General features: G+C 38.8%; 1 protein-coding gene across 1 annotated transcript in view; it reads right to left on the bottom strand.

The window, feature by feature from the left end:
* The window catches only part of LOC149933347 (activating signal cointegrator 1 complex subunit 3-like), a 125,711-nt gene that overhangs the window by 23,860 nt on the left and 78,018 nt on the right, over window positions 1-23,833 (bottom strand). The window contains exons 23-24 of the mRNA XM_090156298.1: window positions 13,805-13,925; window positions 11,523-11,665 (exon numbers count right to left, since the gene is read on the bottom strand). Of these exons, the coding sequence (XP_090012424.1) occupies window positions 11,523-11,665; window positions 13,805-13,925 (264 nt within the window). The remainder of the gene's footprint in view (window positions 1-11,522; window positions 11,666-13,804; window positions 13,926-23,833) is intronic.

The raw sequence follows: 23,833 nt of genomic DNA, 5'->3' as shown, positions 1-23,833 counted from the left end.
ACTACAAAACAATAAGTCTCAACAAACTAGAATATTAAACCCTAAATTACCTCATGTAATGTATAAAGATAATAAATATTGAAAAAATTCGAACCATCTCAAAATGACACATATGATGTGCTTTAATGTCATGAACAGTGTTGGAAATAAGCTTTTTTAAAGTACTGGTCAATATGACCACAATACTCCATACTTAAAAAATAATTTACTGGTCATGACCACTCTTTACTACCCCACTTATGTCCCTCCCTCTTTTATTTTACTTCTGAAAGTTAATAACGATTAGGAACTAAAATGATATTTATTTATTACAGACCAAAGAGCTTTGATATTTATCACATTTCTTAAGGAACTTTAAAACTATTTCCCCATCTTCTTAATCTTCAAATAAAAAGTTATCCGTATTTACAGTTTTACATCATCTTCTAGTCCTTCGAATAAAAACAGTTGTACTCCTTTCTGACTTTCTTTTTGTTTCTAAAAGCCATAAAGAAATTGCAGGATAGGCATCAATGTCTTCTATGCTTATGTTTCTTAAACATATTCTTAATGATTGATCTAGATGTTTCGCATTTAGCTCGACGAATCTGACTGATTGTAGCGGAAGCTGGTCAAATTGCATTACTGCCAGATGCCAGGAAATACGTTCGATTTAGGAGTAGAAATTAGTAAAAATCCGCAGTTTCATTGGCCGTGAGAAGCTATTTCTATTTTCGGTATAGAATTATACTTTTAATTAAAAATAAACGGGTCATTATGACCGGTGAACCCCCCAGATTCCATCTAATTTACTGGTCATAGCCCAAAATAAACTGGTCTTTGACCGACGCCACCGCCTTATTTCCAACACTGGTCACGAATACGAGAAATTGAATCATGTTAGCTCTTCGTTTGAACCAAGGATTAGTCCTACCAATTACTTATAGGTAGTCAGTCACCAAGTTAAGTTTACTAATATAGGTATCTGGAATACATTTGTCAGAGGCCAGGTAAATTTACTAGGATTCCTAAAGAAATGAATGTGTGAGCATGGAATTAGTCCATGGTGTGAGATTTAAACTCGCGCTAAACCTGGCGCCTTTTCGAGATATAATGCAATAATTCAAACCTAATTACGAGCGTAAGGAAGACTAATATTTATGGTGAAATTTTAAATTATGTTGAGGAATGTTACGATATGAGGGTGCCAGTAATAGGTTAGTCAGGTGGGGCAGAGGGAGTTATGAGCTTTGTCAGTTAGATGTAAATATTTGTGTTCTTACGGGGACCCTGCACCCGAAACTTTCCCCGAAAATCCCTGACATTGGTCCCCGTCCATGTACACGACGATCAAAAATCAAGTAGGGGACGGTTCCTGTTCGGGGATACATAATATATTTTTAGGTCCACATCGATATATATATATCGAGTGGGACTATTGTTTTCGTTAGAATGTTGTGCGGTGGCGGTGGCGGTGTCGTCCACATTGCAACACCTTCCGTATCTTTTTAACGGGCCGGTGACATAACCACGCCGTTTTTTCAAAGAAAACTTAATGGGGTTGCCACTATCTGCACAACTAAGTTCCGCGGGTTGAAAGTAGTTAGCGGCGATTTGAAACACCCTTCTATCCGACCCCCTTAAACCCTTTTTAAACAAATACACAGTCTTATAATTTTGGATACGATTGACTTTTAAATTCCGTTTCATTTTTAATCTATATTACTGCTATACCTCTACACCGTGTGCAAGTTTCAACTCTGGGATGGCGCAACAGCTCCTCAAGTAAAACAATTACGCAGTCTTATAATATTGGATCCGATTGACTTTTAAATTTCGTATAATTTTTATCTGTATTACTGCTGTACCTCTACACTGGTTTGGGTCCAATTGCGCAGTTTTCATTTGCGCGTTTCCCATTTGCGCAAATCCACGTCAGTTTTTATAATAAAGACGAAGTAGGTTATGTTCAACCAAAGAATTGTAATCGAATGTCAACCAATATTCCCATCGGATATAGGGCCAGTCACCAAACTCAAAATGGACAACCAGGTGGCGTATTCGGAATCATGTCGACAATGCGAGGTCGAGATATTTAGATCTAAGAGTTAAATTCCTAAGGGAAAGGCAGCTGAAAACCTGTTTCAATTGTGTTTTGTGCCATCTAAGCGAAATTTAGCAGATATATTCACAAAAGCCTTCAATTCTTGGTACTGGGGCTAAGTCATCTGGCGACTTGTGCCTTACCGAAGATTGTATTGTATCGCTTGTCGAATTATTTCGAATAAGTGTTGTTTAGTTTAAAATAGATATATGTGAAGCGCGGGGGGGGGGGAGATTGTGGTTATTAATCCGCATAAGGTCCACCATTTGTCTAGCTCTTATGTATGACGAAAGGATCGTCTGCTAGTTTTTCTGTTTGTTATGTACATGTAATTGACGAATTGAATGAAAAAAGTTCATTGTAGGTATCATTCAGTATTTCATAGCATAGCGCACCATGTTACCGATCTTGGCTCTCCTCTCAAATTTAATTCGGTGGGTTTTTGGTACAAATGCATAAGTGTTTACGATGTCGTAATGAAGGTGACGTGTCTCTCCATCTCCCCTCTGGGGTCACGTCTGGTAGTTTTGAATGAGGTAATCGGTTAGATAAATATACACTACATGTAATTTGGAAGTCTGGCATCTTCAAGCATCGCTCTAATTCCTCCTAATACTGTTCGATTACCTACAAATCATCTGGTATATGCTACCTCCTCGCAAGCTAAAGTACGTTTAGCTAATTGCACTAATTATCCGAAGATATCCTGACATGCTTTCAGGTGCATTATATTTCAGACTTAGAAAATTCAAACAAAACGAAGCTAGATATTCGTGCTCTTGACTTAGGTTCATAAAGGTCTTTAAGGGTGTTCCATACCATACCTCTACGGCTGTTTCATATTGCGACAATAAATTCTTTTGCTGGTCATCTACTGCCAGAGCTAATTTGGTTTTTTCATTTCATATCGTGTCACGCTGAAATTATCTACGGATCCTATGGGTTTCATTCCGACTTTCCTCAAAGTGATCCGTTTCCCAGAAAAGGTGAATTAGGTCCCTAGATCCCAGAGGTCGAGAAGCGGGCTTCCCTAAGTGGTTTCTCCTCTAGCGGAGGTCATGTCAGGGCTCCTCTTCCTAATTGTATTTTACCCTTTAGGGTTCTTATCTTAAAAATACCGTGCCGATGGTCGTAAAAAGACCCCGAGTGCTATTTCAGACATTTTTTTTCGTTTATTGTATTATAGAATTTGTGACCTTGTTTCGAAACATTTTGGGGGTATTATTGTATTTTGGTGGGTCAGAAGAAAATTAAGGGATAATTGCCAAGCCAAGTGTCAGGCCATGACATATAAGCCATAAAACCATTGCCGTGAAAAACTTTCCATCATAAATCTCAACTAATTGTCACGTAGATTCATGTTTGCAGAAATATTTGGATTGGGTATGGATATCTCCACCCAGGGTCAGCGATTGGGTCTCTCCTAAGGTACCTACACGTGACCCCGAAGATCCCGGATGTCCTGAGACATCAAAACCGGGAACTCTATGCAAAATAGTGGAGTTGTCATTCGGACAGGGTCCCAGAGTAAGACGATACATTCGGACGGGGTCCGAGGGTGAGAGTTAAAAAACGGGGGGTTTCCCGATTTAAATACGAACTCTTCGTTAAAATAAAGCTATATGAGTGAGCTATATGTGTAAATCAAAGTCGTCTCGAGGTTGGAATCGCCTTACGACACTGTCATCTCCAAACTCCTAGTCTTCCTCTGTGACATCTCGGGAGTCGGTACCGACAACACTTGGGATAAGAACAATTCAAAAAATTACATGGCTTTGGCTTGGCGTTTAGTTTTAATACATGGGGATTTGTAAATAAATGGTTATTGACTTGCATATCGTAAGAGTGTCGGGGCTTAAATTAGATTTGGGGAAAGATGTTGCTACTTTAACATGGGACGGGATTGTCGGGGAATTAATAGAACTGTTGGCAAAATTGAACTACAGCAGCCTCCTGCATTTTTTTGGCGGAGAATGTAGCACTTGACGCGTAGATTACAAAGTGATTTTTTTGGGCCGCAAATGATAATTTTTTTAATAAACTTAATTTTAAAAAAGGAGTAATTTCAGGGGATTAGCGTTTTTTTGTGCTGCAAATGATAATTTTTTAGTTAACTTATTTTTAAAAAAGTAGTAATTTTAGTGGATTACTATCGTTTTTTTAAAACATTTATGAAAAAAAGACCTACTTCATGGAGTTTAATGTTTTTAGTTTGATTAAAATATTTCGGAAACTTTCGGACCGTAGTCCTTCGTCAGCCGCTACCTACATTAATGATTATAATTTTACATAATTTTAAGAATACAACATTATCCTGGTGTCAGTTTATTTAACCATTTTAATTTTTTAATTTAAATCCCCCTCAACCTTTTAGTAATTGTCTCTTGGTTTGTCCTACGTATATTTTGCCGCAATTGCACTTAATTTCATACACCACTCCTGTTTTTTTTATATCCTCCGTTTTTGGTTAATTTTTTAACTCTGTTTTTAAAGTGTTTATAGTTTTACTGACTAAATTAATATATATTTTTTTTAATTGTCTGGGTTTTTTCCGTTATGCCACAAATGTAGGGGAGAGATATGATATGTTCCGGTTTGTCTTTTTTATATTATTTTTTACATTATGATCGTTAAATATTACATTTACTAATTTTTTAGGATAGCCACTGTTTAAAGTGACTCCGTCTCACAGCTGCTCCTTTTTACCCAATGGAAAACGTTTCGAGAGCGGTCGGAGTAGCTCAATGGAAAACGCTATTAGTAAAGAAAGCTATTTTTAGCAGACGACTTTCTATACAGGACTAGACAAGTATTTTTCAGGTGCAAAGCATAAAACTATTTCTAACAATGACATTATTTGAACGAGTGAGTTGACCCTTTGAGGTGTCCCGCTTCTGGGAACTTTGCAACTAAGGTGAGCGTCTCGACGCAATGGTTTTGATTGGTTGGTGGTCAGCCAAAGTCGTTGGTCCAAGCGCAATGGTTGGAAAATGAATTTCGCGCCAGCTCAAACCACTTGATGTGGTGTTAAAACAAAACCAGGGAGCTGGAAAGCGAATCCCCAGATCTGGAGCAGACCCGATTTTCTGAAAAAGGTCGAGATGGCGTGTCTAGCGAGAAACTTAAATTGCGCCAAAGACATAGGCGGCGAATCCATTACGACATGCTAACACAAATACTGGAAAACCTCAGCCGATAAATCTAGTGTGTGCGAGGTGCGTGTCAAGACACCAACTGCCTAATCTGGACTTTAAGTATTAGGTATTTTGTTTATGGCAGTATATTCTATTTTTATGTACCCTTTGGCTCAGCCATTATAAATAATCAATTTCATTCGTAATACGTATCAATATTTTAATGATTCTGCTAATTAAATTTACTTTGTTTTATGTTAACGATGGCAATTGTCACTCAATTAAATGTAAGAAAATAAATTCCTATACACCCTATTAAACCTAACTTAACCTAAATGCTTAAGTTACGTAAGAGACAGGATCACTTAAGTTAATGTAGGCTAGGTCACCGGGAATCCTTTAGGCTAAGAATAGCGAAGCTAGTCAAAATGTAAGAAAAACCTCTACAGTGTTACGGGCAGTAATAGCGAATTCAGGAATGAAAGGCGACGTAGTGATCTTTTTCAAGAACGTTTGTGTGTCAGTAACCGAGAGAGAAATGTCACCAGAATGTATGTGTTAGGACATCTAGGGTGCATGAATCAGAATGCAGATACTTCAGCAGACGATAGTGAGCTAAAGGTGAAATGCAGTGCCATCTGGTGGCAAATGGAAAACAGCTCATTTTGGAACTCATCCGATTATTCTCTTGGTACTGAAGGTAGCTGGTAGATAGATAGAAATATGCTCCCCAGTGATTTGATTAACTAATTATAGTAACATGTATATACTGTAAATAATAATAGCCTATTTTATTAAATTAATAAACCTTGACGATTTAACAGCACCGTGGGCGTTTTTATTGTTATGTGTTTAACAATTGGTAACAGAGCGTGGTTCCCGAGGTGACGTAACAGTTTAAAGCACACCACGGCCGATTTACGCCAAGGCTTCAGAACGGCAAGTTGTAGACCTAAGCCTAATAGGCCGAGTTGTGAATAAACCAAGATGGAGGGTAGCTCAGAATTAAGGAAGGCTATGGATTTTGAGAGATTAAATGAAGATAACTATAATACCTGGAAATTTAATATGAGAATGGCTTTATCTACTGCAGGGTTATTTGGTCTAGTAAATGGAAATGAAAAATCGCCAGATCCCAAAACGGCAACTAAGGCTGACATGGATAAGCATAATGATAGGGAAGAAAGGGCCTTTGCCAGGATAGCATTATCAGTAGATGAGCCACATCAAAGACTTATTGAGAATTGTACAAGTGCAGGAGATATTTGGGAGAGATTAAGAGATCTTTATCAACCTAAGTCAAGGGTCAGAATTGCTTCCCTGAGAGCTGAATTTATCAATGTAAGATACACACCACCAGAGGCGATGGCTTGTTACATTGCAAGGGTGAATAATACGGCTGGCCAGTTATCACAAGCGGGAAAGACACTGGGCGATGATGAAATCGCATATCAAATCATTTATAAATTACCTCCAGAGTACGATAATGTGGTTAGTCGGGCTTATGCGCTATCAGACACCGAATTTATTCCTTCCAATGTTAAGCGCTTATTGGTTGCTGAGTACGAACGTATAAGAAGAGGAGAAATAGATGAGGGAAAGGGAGATAAACATACATGTATGGTTGTAAAAGCTTATTTTTCCAGACATGAGAAGCAGACAAGGGAGGACTTGAAGAAAACATATTGTAAGCCATTGTATAAATCAAGCGATAACCAACCCTCGAATAATGCTAGTTATACCTGTGGAAAAGATGGGCATTTCTCCCGAGATTGCAGATTCAAGAAGAAAATGACTAGAGGAAGAAATAATAGACAACAACAACAGAACAACTCTGGTGTACAAAAGGGGAGAGTTTTTCATTCAATGTTTTCTTGAGCATTCTCATTGACAGCATCTGCAGAAGAGTTATCTTGGGCATTTGATAGTGGGGCAACTCACCATTTAACTTTTCATAAGGAATGGTTGTACAACTATCGAGAAATAAGCGAACCTATAGATATTGCTCAAGGGGTTGCGCAAGCAGTAGGTGTAGGAGATGTTGCTTTGGTCTCTAGGAATTATGACAGAGGAATTGGTGTTCTTACGAGAAATTATTTATGTACCCAATTATAGGAGAAACTTGTTTGCTGCCCGGCGTATTGATCAGCTGGGATATAAAACCATAATTCAGAAGGGAACTGTACGAATATCAAATAGGAAAGGAAGTGAAGTTATGGTAGCGCATCTGACAAAGAGCAACCTGTATATTATAGATGGTTATGTCAGAGTGGATTTAGTGGAAATACCAGCTTTTGAGGAACGAAGCAGTTTATCGTCAGTCTCTTTGGCACAAAAGGCTTGGATATACTACTCAGCGGAGGTTAATGGACGTGACAAGGAATAACTTGGTAAAGGGAATACCAGCCATTACTATTTCTGGAGGCGAGTTATGCACACCTTGTCAATTGGCTAAATCGACAAGAGCACCATGCAAAGGCATTGATGAGATCAGAACGAAACAGCTACTTCAGTTAGTCTGGGGACCATCTCCAGTCACCTCATTGGGAGGTGCCAGATACTATATCACGTTTATAGATGATTTATCCCGCAAAGCTACGGTCTATACGATGGTATCGAAAGGTGAAGCGTATGATAAATATTTGACATATAAGGCATGGGCTGAACGACAAACAGGAATGAAGCTAATGAAGCTACGAACTGACAATGGTCTCGAATACTGCGCGAGTAAGTTTGAGGAATGTTGTATAAAAGATGGGGTACACATTGAGAGAACCAACGTGTATACACCAGCTATGAATGGAGTAGCTGAACGGTACAATAGAACAGTAATTAATGGATTACGAACCCTATTGGAAGATTCAACATTACCTCAAGCATTCTGGGCAGAGGCATTATATGCATATACCTATCTGTGTAACAGACTACCACATATAAAAGTCAAGGATCAAGTACCAGAAGAAAGATGGACTGGCTATAAACCCTCTGTTCGTCATCTCAGGCAGTATGGTAGTCTCTCATTCGTCCATATTCCCAGTCAGTACCGCAACAAATTATCACGAAGGGCCAAACCAGGTATAATGGTTGGTTATGCGTTTAGGACAAAAGGGTACCGTGTATGGTTACCACGCGAACATAAGATAATAGAATCGAAGCATGTTAGATTTGATGAAACTAAGATTGGCCCAAAGAGTGTAAATGGGTTTGAAGATGAGGAGACATGCAGAGTATATAATGAATGGTGGCCTTCGTGGGAAGACAGGACTGAAAATGTAGAGATTTATGAGGAAGCAGATGACAATGGAAAAGAGGAGAATGTGGAAAAGGTATTCACGGAAGAAACTGTAGAAGAAATGCAGAATGAATCCATTGTCGATTAACAATCAAAGACTCCCGCGAAAGAAGCAACAATACGAAAGGAGATAGAATTACCCCCCGGGTGGCGACACGAGGAAAGAGCGAGACGAACCGGAAATAGGGTAGATCACGATTATTATGATGAGGATAACGTGCAATATAGGTCCCTGGTGGAGGTAAATAGAGTCCTAGAAGCACGAAAGCAAACTGAACAAGCTGCAGCTGTACAAAGTCTCAGAGGGCAGAAAATAGAACTAAACTGTATAGAGGTTCCAGAGACATATCAAGAAGCTATAGAGAGTACAGAAGCTGATAAAGGGCAAAGCGCGATGAATACGGAGATCGAGACAATAAATGAAAGAGGGGTTTGGGACGTTGTTCTAAGACCTGAAGGACGGAAGATAATTGGCTCCAAATGGGTTTACGCACTCAAGAAGGTATCCGGGGAAATTGTCCGATATAAGGCCAGACTGGTAGCGCAAGGTTTTAAACAGAAGTATAAGATAGATTATGATGATACATATGCCCCAGTGATTACATTTTCATTGGTCCGGATGTTACTATTGATATGTGTTGTCTGTATGGGTTGGTGCCATAAGCAGATGGATGTTAAAAATGCTTATCTTTATGGGACATTGGAGGAAGAAATATACATGGAACAGCCAAAAGGGTTTATCGAAAAAGGAAAAGAAAAAGATGTCCTACACCTAAAGAAAGCATTATATGGCCTCAAACAGAGTGGGAGGCCATGGTTTTCCGAACTTCTGAACACATTATTGGCACTAGGATTTGATAGAATCCACAGTTGTAATTGTAACAGATATGGATATCAAGCTTTGATTATTGTATATGTTGATGACATAATCATAGTAGCCAGAGATGAGATCATCATGAAGACAGTAGTAGACATGTTGAATGGAAAGTTCCAGATTACGGATTTAGGAGGCGTTAAAAATTTCCTTGGAGTGGAATTTGAGTTTACCGAGGGTGGCCTGTTGATACACCAGAGAACCTACATACAAAGGATGAAGACTATGCTGATAGGAACATTGGATAACGGTGCAACGCATCATAGAAAGAAGGATGTACCATTGCCCGTCGGTACCATATTAACCGTGAAAGATTGTTCAACTGAACAAGACCCAAAGACAAGTGACTATCGGAAAATAATTGGGATGTTGTCTTATTTAGCCCACAGATCACGTGCGGACATTTCATATATTATAGCAAGATTATCAAGGTTTTGTGCCAACCCAGGGGCAAAACATGAAGAGTATTTGACAAGAGTACTCCAGTATATATATGACACAGAACATTTGGGATTACTATATCACAAACCCAACGTGATTGGGATTGATGTCTACGCTGATGCATCATGGGGCTCAGATTTGGACGAAAGAACGTCAGTTAGTGGATACATTATTAGAATAGGTGATAACCCAATTGTTTGGAGGTCAGTAAAGCAAGACTGCATCGCATTGTCATCGATGGAGTCAGAATATATCGCGTTATCGGAGGCTGCCAAGGAGACAGTATGGATGTCAAGAATAGTTGCAGAGTTGAAGCCATTTCTTGAGTTGGTTACGGTAGTTCCAACAGTAATTCATTGTGACAACCAGTCAGCGATAACATTCGCAAAGAATAACATTGAAAATGGAAGATCGAAACACATCCAGTTAAGGTTCCATTATGTTAGAGAGAGCTATGCAAAAGGACTTTTTGACTTGCAGTATGTGAACACTAAGAACAACATAGCTGATATATTTACGAAGTTGTTACCGAGTAAACAATTTAATAACCTTTGTAGGAAAATGAAACTAGTATAAAATTAATATGTAACAATGTTCATTTAAATAATACATTCTGATTATCATAGCAAGGGGGAGCATGTTAGAACATCTAGGGTGCATGAATCAGAATGCAGATACTTCAGCAGACGATAGTGAGCTAAAGGTGAAATGCAGTGCCATCTGGTGGCAAATGGAAAACAGCTCATTTTGGAACTCCTCAGATTATTCTCTTGGTACTGAAGGCAGCTGGTAGATAGATAGAAATATGCTCCCCAGTGATTTGATTAACTAATTATAGTAACATGTATATAATGTAAATAATAATAGCCTATTTTATTAAAGTAATAAACCTTGACGATTTAACAGCACCTTGGGCGTTTTTATTGTTATGTGTTTAACAGTATGACTGTTTTGTTTGAAGTAAAAATAGTAAGTTAAATATATTGTTAAGAATAAAAAGTTATGGTTCCTTTAGTTTAAATTAGCTTGTTAAGTGTAGATCTATTTAAGGGAGTTAACCCTAAGCTCGCTTTAAAACATCATAAATGTAATACAATTTATTTTTGTTATTGAATGACTCCCTTTGGAATTTAGTAAAACCGTATTTGTAATTGGCAAAATCTCCATTTTTAACTTCTTCTCTCATAGCATAACAGTTGGCCATGTCAAATCATATAATTTTTTTTATATAAACGGCGAACTAGTGGAAACTAGTCAATTTATAACATTAGATTATATAAATTTTAACGTTCTTTTTGATTTCTTAACTTTTTCAAACTCAATTTACGTTAAAATTTAATCATCGTTATAATAATTATATGTAGTTGCTATATATTCCTAAACTAACAATTTACTGATTGATGGATTCAAGTTAGAGCACATAAATACAGAGTGGAATGAACTTTATAATTTCTCTTTGATCTAGTCTTTGGTTTTTATGAAGTTTATTCAAAGATAAATAGCGGAAGCGTTTTTGGGGAAAGTCTATATAAAAATTCATATATCCTGAGAGCTTCACTATTGATACTTTTAAACTTCATTGCTTCCCTACCCCTCCAAACCCATTGACGCTTCTTTAGGTAAAGATGTCACTTTTGCAGAGACTAGAATTTCAACTTAAGTAAAAAAACCTTAAAAAATCACAAAAAAACTTCTTACTGTGCTATCATCCATTTGTACCCATTTTTTGGGGTTTTCTTCAGCAGCTAAATAGGCTATTAAATCTAGAGCTGTGAGACGAGTTTGTCGTCTAGATGACACAAAGATTAAGGTTGGTTTGGTTGGTGAATGGGTTTGAATGGCTGTAAAACAAAGGAATTCACGGAAAATTACAAAAGATGTCATACAAGTTAAAGGTCTTTTGATAATTGGATCTGCTACAAAAAAGGAAAATCATTTATCTAGGGATGCACCGATATGGGTACAGCCGATATATCGGCTATTCGTAGCCGATTATATAGGCCGATATTAACAAAGTAATCTATCATAACAGTAGTGTATGTGATAAAATCATTGTTAAAGACTGTTTAGTAGATACCATTTTATTCTAATTTTTCATGAAAAAAAGCATATCCAAATGTTTCTTTTCTTTTACGTGATACATATTTTCTACCACAAATCAAATATTGTTGTTTTTTATTTGTTCACACTCGTAACCCCCTGTCTTAAAAAGGTATGATCTAGCTTCTGAAGTCTGGCGTACGTGGAGCGGCCAATCAAATAAAAAATTATCATTAGGTAATTGATAATTGTCTTATTTTATTAAATGTTTTTCTGGAAATATTTTTCTAATACCGGTATCGGCCGATATTGGCCGATACGGATATTAAAAATAAAGGTGCATCCTTACTTTTGTCGTTGACAAGAACTTAATACATAGCATTTTTAAGAGACAAATGTAGAAAGTACATTAAATATGTTTAAAAAAGTACATGCTCTTTGAATATAGGATATAAAAACTGTTAGCTACTAGTATTTAGAGAGTAATTAAAAAAATTGTGATCCTTGATATACAGGGTGTCCACTAGAAAACGATCCAGGGCGAATATCTCAGAAACCGTTTTCTCTAGCAATTTAAAATTTGTATGTTACGTAGCACGTGCAGGGGGCCAAAGAAGAATGATAACCTCGATGACCTTGAACCATGTCTTCAAGGTCGTCCCAAAACTATCGAACCGTAAGTGTTAGAAAGTTGGTTCCAATTAGAAAAGTGTTCCCCGTCACGTTTTATGGCTACATAGCGTAAACACGATCGGATTCGACCAATAGTAAGTCGAGAAAATTGTTACCAAAATCACAAAGGTCGTAAAAGGGAAAATTGCAAGACAGCGCTATCAACGTCATACTAAAATTATCTCGAGAACCATTAGGTTTAGAGCAAAAATTCCGAGGGGTTGGTCACTCCGCGAACTCGGTGTACACTGTCGTTCCTCTGTCTGTGCTAATAAGAGTTCGTGAACTCTTTAAAATCCGTACCTTTCACCAGGGCCGTAACCAGGGGGGCGGTCGGGCCGTGCCCGCCCTGAAACGTATGGTTGTATGTACATTTTTTTATTTGTTTCCATTGCGTGCCCTCCCTGAAATCAAATCCTGGTTAAGGTGCTGCCTTTAACAGTACTAAGTACGCGAACTCGGTGTACAGGTCATCCGAGTGACTTACGCCTCGAAAAATTCCAATTATAAAGTATAATTTAAAGTTATTAATACAAAAAATGTGACGAAGAACAACTTTCTAATTGGAATTTTTGCTCTAAACTTAATGGTTCTCGAGATAATTTTAGTATGACCTTTAAGACAATGGTTCAAGGTCATTAAATTTTCCAAATATTAAAATCTCCTACCATGATGCGATTGTCTAGCAAATTTCGATAATGTAGCACGACTTGTTTTGGCGTTATTAGCGCTGTCTTGCAATTTTCCCTTTTACGACCTTTGTGATTTTGGTAACAATTTTCTCGACTTACTATTGGTCGAATCCGATCATGTTCACGCTACGTGGGCATAAAACGTGACGGGGAACACTTTTCTAATTGAAACCAACTTTCTAACACTTACGGTTCTCGAGATAGTTTTTGTATGACCTTGAAGACACAGTTCAAGGTCATCGAGGTTATCATTCTTCTTTGGCCCCCTGCACGAGCTACGTAAAATAAAAATTTTAAATTGTTAGAGAAAACGGTTTCTGAGATATTCGCCCTGGATCGTTTTTTAGTAGACACCCTGTATAGGGTCATTCCAGGACAGATTTTCCCACTTGTTCACCCGACCATCGCCAAATTTCGTGAAAACTTCTATCTAGGGTTATTTTGGCCGTAGAAGTCGATTCTGAAATTTTCAGAAAGATTGGAGGAGCGGTTGCTGACATACAGTGTAGTCACATTTTTGAAAATGACATTGAACCCTACCATTAACCATTTTTTATCTCAGCTTCTACAACACACCTCGAAATGCAGGTTTGTTCATTGAGGCCATTCTGGGGCAGTAATGTTTTCCAGGAAAGCCTTGTATATGAACACTCAGTTGAACTGGTCTTACAGAAGGTTTGAAATTGTAAAGACCAACCTAATAAAAAAATAAATTATTTTAAAGATCACTAAAAAAACAATTTATGGCTCTCTGATCAATCATATAATATTATTACGCTTTGACTAGAAATAAGGTTACGATTTATTTTATAAGTGAACATAAGTGAGTAGCATAGAGGTAAAAATGGCACAGACATATTAATTTCTAAAGTGTAAGACGTACCTAGTTGGGACTATACAGTGGCGCACCCTGGCGAGGCCCCAGTACCATCCCGATCAGACTTATCCTCAATTTATTTAAATTCTGGTTGCGCCACTGGTACTATATTTGGCCATTCATATTTTATTTTATATGTGTAAAAACATTTACTTTGAGCACAGATGGAACAAAATATTAGTAGGTACAGTCCCGATTAAACGTTTCTGGCCATTTTCTCTTGGCAGCCTTTTGTTTTTTTTTTAGGGTAATTCGGTTGCTCGCCAAATCCAAAGTTACAACATACGCATTTCCGCCGCTAGGGGAGTTTTTATTTAGTCGGCCTACCCTAGTTTTGAAAAGTCAGTTGTGTGTTGGACACTGGTACGTGAAGATTTGGGGTGAGTTAGGGATTTCTAAGATATATAATTTAGGCTCATTACAGTTTCTATTTTAGGTAGAGAACTGAGTGGGGCCTTTTAAGAAAGAATACCTTCACGAAAATAATTCGTTAACATCATTTGGGAGCGAGCAAAGCTGTAAATAGGAAAACCCCGCCAAAATTAAGTCACGAAGAAATGAAAAAATTATTTCGTACCTACGTGTGATCACACTCAGAAACCAAATCTAGTTACATTTTTCCGAATAGGATTCGAACTTTTAAAGTTATTGAAGAAATAGTTACGATGAAAAACATGAAAATTAACCTTAATTTCATATTTAACTAAAACAAGAGCAAGTGTGGAAGAACGTAAAACATTATCGATCTAGACCGTGACATTTTTTGCTTCACCCCAAATATTAGCGTCGAAAGGCCATAGAATTGTGCATGATACATTTCGCTCTTCTAATTATGTGGAACCGAACTGTTACATTGGTGCCGTGACCAGGATCAGGCGTATTCAATAAGTTCTATTTTATGAAAAATTACGAGTAATATTATGTCGGTGGAAGATTTTATAAATGGCCTCGCGGCCGCATTGACCAGATACCAAGGTAGCGCGGACGAAAATGCAGCCGAATTTCACTTGTATTTAAACTTATAAAACCCTAAATGTCGAAGCAGTTTTAAATATGATTGGAAGATTGAACCCTTTCGCAAACGATCACACTTCTGATGTCCCAATATTATGTAACATGGGATTACTTTCAAGTGGCCTTTAGGGCGTATTTTTCTTCTCCCAATCAAGAGGAGGGCACTTTCATGACAATTATGCAGTCGGTTCAAGGGGACGATGAATGTGTAACAGATTTTTTAATAGGATAATTAGATTGAATCAAAGATTATCGGTCTTTGACCACGTTGTTGAAACGTAATGTCAAACTGTTAATAGTGGTTCGTAGGATAAATTAACATGCCAATTAAAATATCATTGATTTAATTTAACATAATTAGTATTGATTAATCCATTACAAAAGTATAAAGTTAGCACTGCCAAAGCTAGAGGACTTTATACCCACTAAGTCTACTTCAGTGTTGCCAACTTTTTTCTGACTATTTACAAAGACTACCTAATTAGACCTACTCTGTATACATACACCATTGAGTATACTTGTACCTCTACATGATTCAAAAGCTTAGCTCCTAGCACCATCTAACGGCTATTGACTACACTCTAAATAGTTCATTATGTCAAAGTTAGCTTTCAACACTCCCCCTTCTTTGGCATAATTAATTAATTAAGAGTTTCAGTTTAAGTATTAATAAACACAGATTCATACAATAATTAGGAATACAGTGTTACATTATGGTCGTAAATTGAGTAACCTAACACAATTGTCAAAATTGGTCTTATGAAGGAGTTTCGTAAAGATGTCAGCACAAATACTTTTAGATGATACATATTTTAAACTAAATAGACCTTTGTAATGGGGTGGACCTTGGCACTGCAAATGGAAACCCCTTTTTCCCAGATGGCGCCACACGACTGGTTTTGGCGGGAAGAATGCGCCATAAAAGGAGACGCTTTTGCCTGGGAGACTCATTCCGGACCTGGAGACTGAACGGTCAACAACGAGTTTAGTTATTAATATTTTGTATACAGTTTATTTACGAATAAAAGTTATTTCCTTGGAACTTAATTGAAAGGTATATCGTTTTTGACCCTACAACCCACATACACTTACATTCTTGGAGGAACCGCCGAGATATTTTGTTTGTTTGTATGGTGGTGAGTAGGGGTTTTTTTTTGCCGTTGTACTTAGTTTTCGTTGACCATAATTGTGTTAGGGTTTTATTGGGTTTTGTTTTACGTTTAAAGTTAGATTAATCTGTTAAGTTTTATACATTGGGAGAGTTTTTTTATTATTATTATTCTACATTTTTCTCTTGGTCATGTAAATCTGGCTTGTGGCTATTTTTGGTGCTCTGGCGGTTGTCCTTGGTTTCTGTTGTGGCAGTCGTTGGGCGGATTCCTTGCCGGTTTATCCTGAGGTTCCTCCATTACCGCGGGGCAGGGAATGTTGGGTACCTGAGCGGGACGCTTATAGGGAAAGGAGACGGAGATCGGTCATGGGTTCCGGGGGCGTCTAGTTCTGATGGGGATTCTGAGTATCGGGCTATGCGGAGGGCGGCACTCGATTCCGAACTTCGTCGCCAGCGTCCGGGTCCTAACCATGGCATGCGTGAGAGGGATAGGGATTTATTGGATTTAGTTGCCGGGCGTCCGTTGACTTCGGGGCATTTGCCTGTCCCTGGGGGGATCAACGTTCCACCTCGTCCTATGCCTATCCGGGATGGGCGACCAGCACACAGATGTGGCTGCGTCCTCGGACACTTTGTCGGTGGGAGGGGTTGCGGACAATGTAGGGGTTGAGCGGCTTGGGTCCGCGATTCAGGGGAATCAGGGTGGTAATGGTTCATTAGCTGGTCTTTGCCGTGTGGTAACCGATCCTGTGCAGGGTTTGTCCAGTAGGGCGTTTCAGTTAAGGCCTAGTTCCGCCAACCCATTCCTGCCTTCGTCACCTGGGCCTTCTGGGTCTAATTCTTTTTCGCGCTTTAAACTTAGGATTTAGCTTCGGTAAGAAATACAGTAACTTTATATGTAACGAAAACTTTAATATAGAACAAAACGAAGTTACATTCAACTACGCGGTTAGATCAAAAAAAATGAATGAACGGGCGCCAACTAAGCCTATTATTTTTCTTCTTTTTAAAAGTACACACGCGCATATCCAAAAGCTCGTAGAAATTGATCTCGTTTTTAGGATCGTGAATTTGAATTATATAAAATCAATAAGACGGAATTTCTTACAAATGACCCTAATAATATATTTTCTTACATTCTCCCCACCATGAACAACTTGTTCATAGCTATTCGTCTAACTCTAATGGGTATAACAAATTTATAGGGCGTTTAACTACAGTTCCATTTGGTAGTTTTAAGTTACACGAACGTATTCTTCCGTCTCGACCTTCAAAGACTTCTACTATTCTCGCTATCCTCCAAAGTTGACGTGGTTGGTTGTCGCCTTGTAATAGTACAATGTCTCCCTGTTTGATCGGTGATTTTGACGTGACGGACTTTAAATTGTGGGCAGTTTGTAGCTCTAACATATAATGTTTCTTCCACATTTTCCATATTTGGTTTAGAAGGCGCTGTTGGTAGTTCCATCTAGATATTGCTTGTTTTCTGGAAGCCAGCTGTGATGGTTCAAGATTTCCGTTTGGTGGTAAAGCGGTTAACCTCTTTCCGCCAAGAAAATGCGCTGGGGTCAAAGCTTCAGGTTCTCCCGCTGCGTCACTTTGATAAGTTAATGGCCGAGAGTTCATAACTGCTTCTACTTCACAAAGAACGGTGTACATTTCAAATTTTAGGAATGCATTTTTCAAAATTTTCTTTAGAGTTGTTTTAATAGTCTTTACGATTCTCTCATAAAACCCGCCCCACCAAGGGGCCCTTTCGACTATAAATTTCCATTTGATACCTGTTCGACCGAAGTAATTCAACACTTCTTCAGATTTTATGCTATTCCAAATAGCGGTCAAGTCTCTATCGGCTCGTAGAAAACTCTTTGCGTTATCGGAATAAATTGTTGCGCAAAGACCTCGTCTAGAGATAAATCGTCTTAGAGACATTAAAAAATATTCTGTGCTCATATCTGTTACAAGTTCCAAGTAAACCGCTCTTGTAACAGCGCAAGTAAACAAACAGATGTACGACTTCTTCGCTTTGTTGTTTTCATCTCTTATGTAGATCGGTCCTGCAAAATCGAGACCGGTTACTTGAAATGGAGGCGTCTCGGAAATTCTGTCTCTAGGTAACGGCGCTGTAATTTCTTCCGAATGTTTAACTCGCCATTTTTTACATACCAAGCACACATTTATTCGCTTTTTGACCAATTGTCTGCCTTTTATAATCCAATAAGTTTCTCTAAGTTTTGCTAACGTACTGGTCACGCCCATATGGCAGACTTTAAAATGCTCATCATCTACTACGAGCTCACAAAATCGGTGATTATTCGGTAATATAATTGGATGCTTTTCATTAAAAGTTAAGTTGGCTTCTTGTAAACGTCCACCCACTCTTAATAAACCGTTCTCGTCGAGGAATGGGTGAAGCTGTTTTATTACGGAAGTTGTAGAAATTTCTCTTCTTAATTTCAAGTCAGTTTCTTCGTACTGGAACGCTTCTCTTTGAACTTGTCGTATCCAAATTATTTTCGCCTCTTCTAGTTCCTCAGTAGTTATAGTAGAATTTGGTTGTTCAATGAGCCTTCTACTGAGTTTGATAAATCTCATTACCATCGCTGTAATGCGATAAACGGTGTATATTGAACTGTAGTTTGATAAGTTTAAAAGCGGTTCATTTGGTTCATTCGCGTGACAAATCGCTTGTATTATCTCTTTCGACGCTTTTTTTACTTCTTGTTCAATTTCCAATTTATCGGTTTCGTTTATGACATATTGACCACCGTGTTTGCCTTTCCATTGGTCGTCTTCCGATAAAAGCCAGCTTGGACCGTACAACCAAAATTCACTTTCATTTAATTCGCGCAACGATTTTCCGCGGGTTGGTAGGTCAGCCGGGTTTTCTTTGCCTGAACAGTGGTACCAACGCGAAGGCTGTGTTAAACGTTGAATCTCATCAACTCGATTTGCTACGAATGGGAGCAATTCTCTTGGATGTTCACGTCGAATCCATTCAATGGTGATGCGAGAGTCAGACCACAGGAAGATGTCGGTCTTAGGTACATTGACACTTTGACTGATCCGACTGGTTAAACGTGCACCAATCAGGGCACCCATGAGTTCCAACCGTGGGAGGGTCATTTTTTTGTTTTCACATGGCGCTACTCTGGATTTTGATGACAGTAAGCGACTTGTAATTTCTCCACTTTCAAATTGTGTTCGAAGGTAAATGACGGCGCTGTAGGCGACTTCACTCGCGTCGCAAAAACAGTGAAGTTGTTGATTTAAGATTGAATCTTCATTTTTATTTGGAAAAGCGAGACGTGGAATAGAAAACAATCGCAGATCTGCTAGTTCCGTATACCAGTTTTTCCATTCCTTTGCGATATCTGTGGGTAAGTCATCGTCCCAACCCAATTTTGCTACCCAAGTCTTCTGAAATATTATTTTGGCTCGAATGGTGTATGGAGTTATAAAACCAATTGGATCGAAAATTCTAGCTGAAAACTTGAGAACACTCCGTTTGGTGTTAGAAGTGTCCCACATTTGTTGAATTAAAGAATCCACTTCATACCGGAAGTTATCTGTTGTAGGTTTCCATGTCATTCCCAAAACCTTCGTCGAGTAAATTGAGCTTATCAACGGAAGAGTTTTTTCATTTAACTCCAATGAAGGAGAGTCTCCCTCTGTAAAACCTTCGTGTATAAATTTCGCTCTCAAACTAGCTGAATTTGTTTCCCATTTTCTTAAATTAAAACTGGCTTCTCCTAAAATTGACTTTGCTTCACTAGCCGTCCTATAGGCAGAATCTTCATTTTCGGATCCCGATATTAAGTCATCCACATATAAGTCCTCTGATAGAATTTGACATGTTTGTGGATAAGTATCCTGATATTTCTCTACGTGATGTTTGATTGTAGCTGACAAGTGAAATGGGCTGGAAGTGACTCCAAAAAGTACTCTATTAAACCGAAATTTGACTATATTTTGTGGCGCTTCCATCTTTGAGGGATCTTCTAACCATAGAAATCTTGTTGCGTTTCTATTTTCCTTAGCTATACGAATTTGAAGAAACGCTTGTTCTACGTCTGCTACCAGCGCTATGGGTTTCATCCGAAATCGTATAAGTACGACAAATACGTCGGGGTTTAAATTAGGTCCCGCCAAAAGATTGTCATTTAGAGACTTTTCATTTCGTTCGTGCGAGGACGCGTCAAAAACAATTCGAACTTTAGTTGTTGAGCGATCTTCCTTTATAACAGGACTGTGTGGAAGGTAATAGACCCTTGTTCCTTCATTCTCATGTTCAGGGGTTACACGCTCTATTATTTCTCTATCTTCGTAATCCTTTAAAACATCCCTGTACTTCAAGAATAAGGCAGTGTCTCGCGAGAACCTTCTGTTAAGACTTAGAAATCGATTCAAGGCCATTTTGTAGTTATCCGCTAAATTCGGATTTTCACTGACGAAAGGAAGGTTAACTTCATATCTTCCATCGACGAACTGTACTGAATCTTTAAACATTTTTATAGCAGTTACGTCGGCTTGAGTTTTCGCCGTGGGCTCATCTTGCAAAATACCTAATGATTCTGTTTCCCAAAACGACTGAAGCGTGTCGTTTATGGCCTGTTCTTGAGTTATAATTTTCATAGCCAAGACTGGTCTCGGCAATCCGTTTTCAGTGACGCAGTTAGATGAGGTTATCTGCGAAGGACCCTGTACTACCCATCCAAATATAGTTTTCATAGCTACTAGCGATGGAGTTAATCTAACGATATCAATGTTGACAATTTGCCAATAGTATTCAGCTCCTATTAGGATATCTATGGCCTCTTTTCCGTTGTATTTGTGGCTGCAATCATCGGCTAATTTTAGTCCTTTATAGTTAAGATGTTCTTTAATGTCGTCATTGGGAACTGATATCAAGGCTGTACTTATACGTGGTGTTTCTAGGGCTTGAATCGTTATACGCTTATTATCTACGAGGCTGTTAAGTTTCAATTCTACTCTTCTAAAAGTCGTGACGCTAGGATTTGAAGAACCGAAAGTACAAACCTTTAAGGTCTCTTCGCCAATCAATTTTAAACCTAATTCTCGAGACAAATTCGATGACACGAATGTCCTTTGACTGCCTCCGTCCAGCAAACACCTTGCGACTGTCTTCGTGGCCGTTCCCGATACTGATACTTTAGCAGTCTGCAATAAAATATTATCATTTCCGGTTGTATGTGTTGCTACGCTAGTTGTCTTCGAGGAAGCTTTGATGTCTTTGGAAGTATTACAATATCTTTCCTTGAAGGTTTCGCTCTCTTTGATTTTTGTCGACTCTCTACTCTTATTAGACACCTCGCTTCGTTTTCTCTCAATTTCTTCACACATTGCCGTGTGGTGGCGTCTTTTGCAGTGTTTGCACTGAATTTTAGTACGACAATTTCTAGAAAAATGTTCTCCATTTAGACATCGAAAGCAAATTCTTTTCTTAATTAATATTTCTCTCTTCTCTGTAAGCGTAGTGTTCTTGCAATCTTCTAATTTATGCGCTTCTTTTTCACAAAACATGCAGAATGATCTAGTATCATTTCCCATAAATAAAGCTGCTGAAGACGACATTCTTCTAGATGTGGAATCGTTATTTTGACTTGGGCTCTTAAAGCTGCTAGATGACGCTTTCTCTTTAGAATGGCCCTGAGTTAGCCTAAACGTTCGTTCCCTGCTTTCTAAGTCTTCTTTTACGTATTCCATAAATTCTTTGACTTTCCATTTCCCCTTTGATTGTGGAGTTTTATGGAAGCCAAGCGCTATCTCTTGTGGAATTAATCTTACAAGCATAGGACAAAGAAAACTCGCATAGCTTTCTGGTGAGGTCCCTAATGATTCCAAGCTTCGCATGTGAACCATACAGCTATCATAAAATTTTCTCAAACCTACTAAATCGTTCACTTTAGTAACTGCTTGTAATTCTAACATCTTTTCAGTGTGAGCGTCTATCAAGGTTTTTTCATCTCCGTATCGATCTTGTAATAGTTTTATCGCTACTTTGTAATTAACTGCGTTAACTGGTAGGCCATCGATTATGCTAGCTGCCTTGCCGCCTAAATGCGATAATAAATAATAAAAACGGTCCAAATCGTTTAACTCTTGGTTATTATGTACGGTAGCTTCATAATGGCTCCAAAACTTTAGCCAATGGCATTCGTCTCCTTCGAACGTCTTTATTTGGATTGTCGGCAGTTTAATGGCATTTAGGTTTGAACTTGCCTTTCGCTGTATCGATGCTTTCAACTTTTCGATAGCTATCTGAGCTTTTGTCTTCACAGTAATAATTTCTTCACGAATTTTCTCTACTTCTTGAAGTTCGGCTCCTAATTGATCCAAATTCACAATGTCTTCTATCGCATCGTCCAGTTTCTTAAGAACGTTTTCTCTAGGCTCAATTTGGTGAATAAGCTCCTCTAATTTACCGATGTTTGTTGGATCGCTGGTGAGGACTGTTTCAATCGTTCTGACAGTCTCTGCGATGAGATGTCTGTAGTATTTGCGCTTTTCGTTTTTTCTATCGTATTCCGACATTGCACTTCTTAACCACTTTTAACTCTCTAATTAAATCCAAAGTCCCGGGTTTCGGCACCATAAACTAATTCTTTTTCGCGCTTTAAACTTAGGATTTAGCTTCGGTAAGAAATACAGTAACTTTATATGTAACGAAAACTTTAATATAGAACAAAACGAAGTTACATTCAACTACGCGGTTAGATCAAAAAAAATGAATGAACGGGCGCCAACTAAGCCTATTATTTTTCTTCTTTTTAAAAGTACACACGCGCATATCCAAAAGCTCGTAGAAATTGATCTCGTTTTTAGGATCGTGAATTTGAATTATATAAAATCAATAAGACGGAATTTTTTACAAATGACCCTAATAATATATTTTCTTACATAGGGAAAGGAGACGGAGATCGGTCATGGGTTCCGGGGGCGTCTAGTTCTGATGGGGATTCTGAGTATCGGGCTATGCGGAGGGCGGCACTCGATTCCGAACTTCGTCGCCAGCGTCCGGGTCCTAACCATGGCATGCGTGAGAGGGATAGGGATTTATTGGATTTAGTTGCCGGGCGTCCGTTGACTTCGGGGCATTTGCCTGTCCCTGGGGGGATCAACGTTCCACCTCGTCCTATGCCTATCCGGGATGGGCGACCAGCACACAGATGTGGCTGCGTCCTCGGACACTTTGTCGGTGGGAGGGGTTGCGGACAATGTAGGGGTTGAGCGGCTTGGGTCCGCGATTCAGGGGAATCAGGGTGGTAATGGTTCATTAGCTGGTCTTTGCCGTGTGGTAACCGATCCTGTGCAGGGTTTGTCCAGTAGGGCGTTTCAGTCAAGGCCTAGTTCCGCCAACCCATTCCTGCCTTCGTCACCTGGGCCTTCTGGGTCTCGATGTCCTACCGGTAATCCATTTTTTCCTGTGGGGCCACCTAACCTCGGTCCAGTACCCTTGGTGGCCACCGGGGGGGGGGGGGGGGGGCATCTGGTCCCTTTCACGGGTCGGGGTCTCCTTAACTTTGCCTTCTTTTTCGGGGATTCCATTGGAGGACCCTCGGGTTTTTCTGGGCGACTTGGA

The sequence above is a fragment of the Leiobunum rupestre genome, chromosome 8 (genome assembly GCF_980474605.1).
Source record: "Leiobunum rupestre chromosome 8, qqLeiRupe1.1.hap1, whole genome shotgun sequence".
NCBI lineage: Eukaryota > Metazoa > Arthropoda > Arachnida > Opiliones > Sclerosomatidae > Leiobunum > Leiobunum rupestre.
The sequence above is the reverse complement of the archived record's forward strand: the minus strand, read 5'-3'. Positions and strand labels throughout refer to the sequence as shown.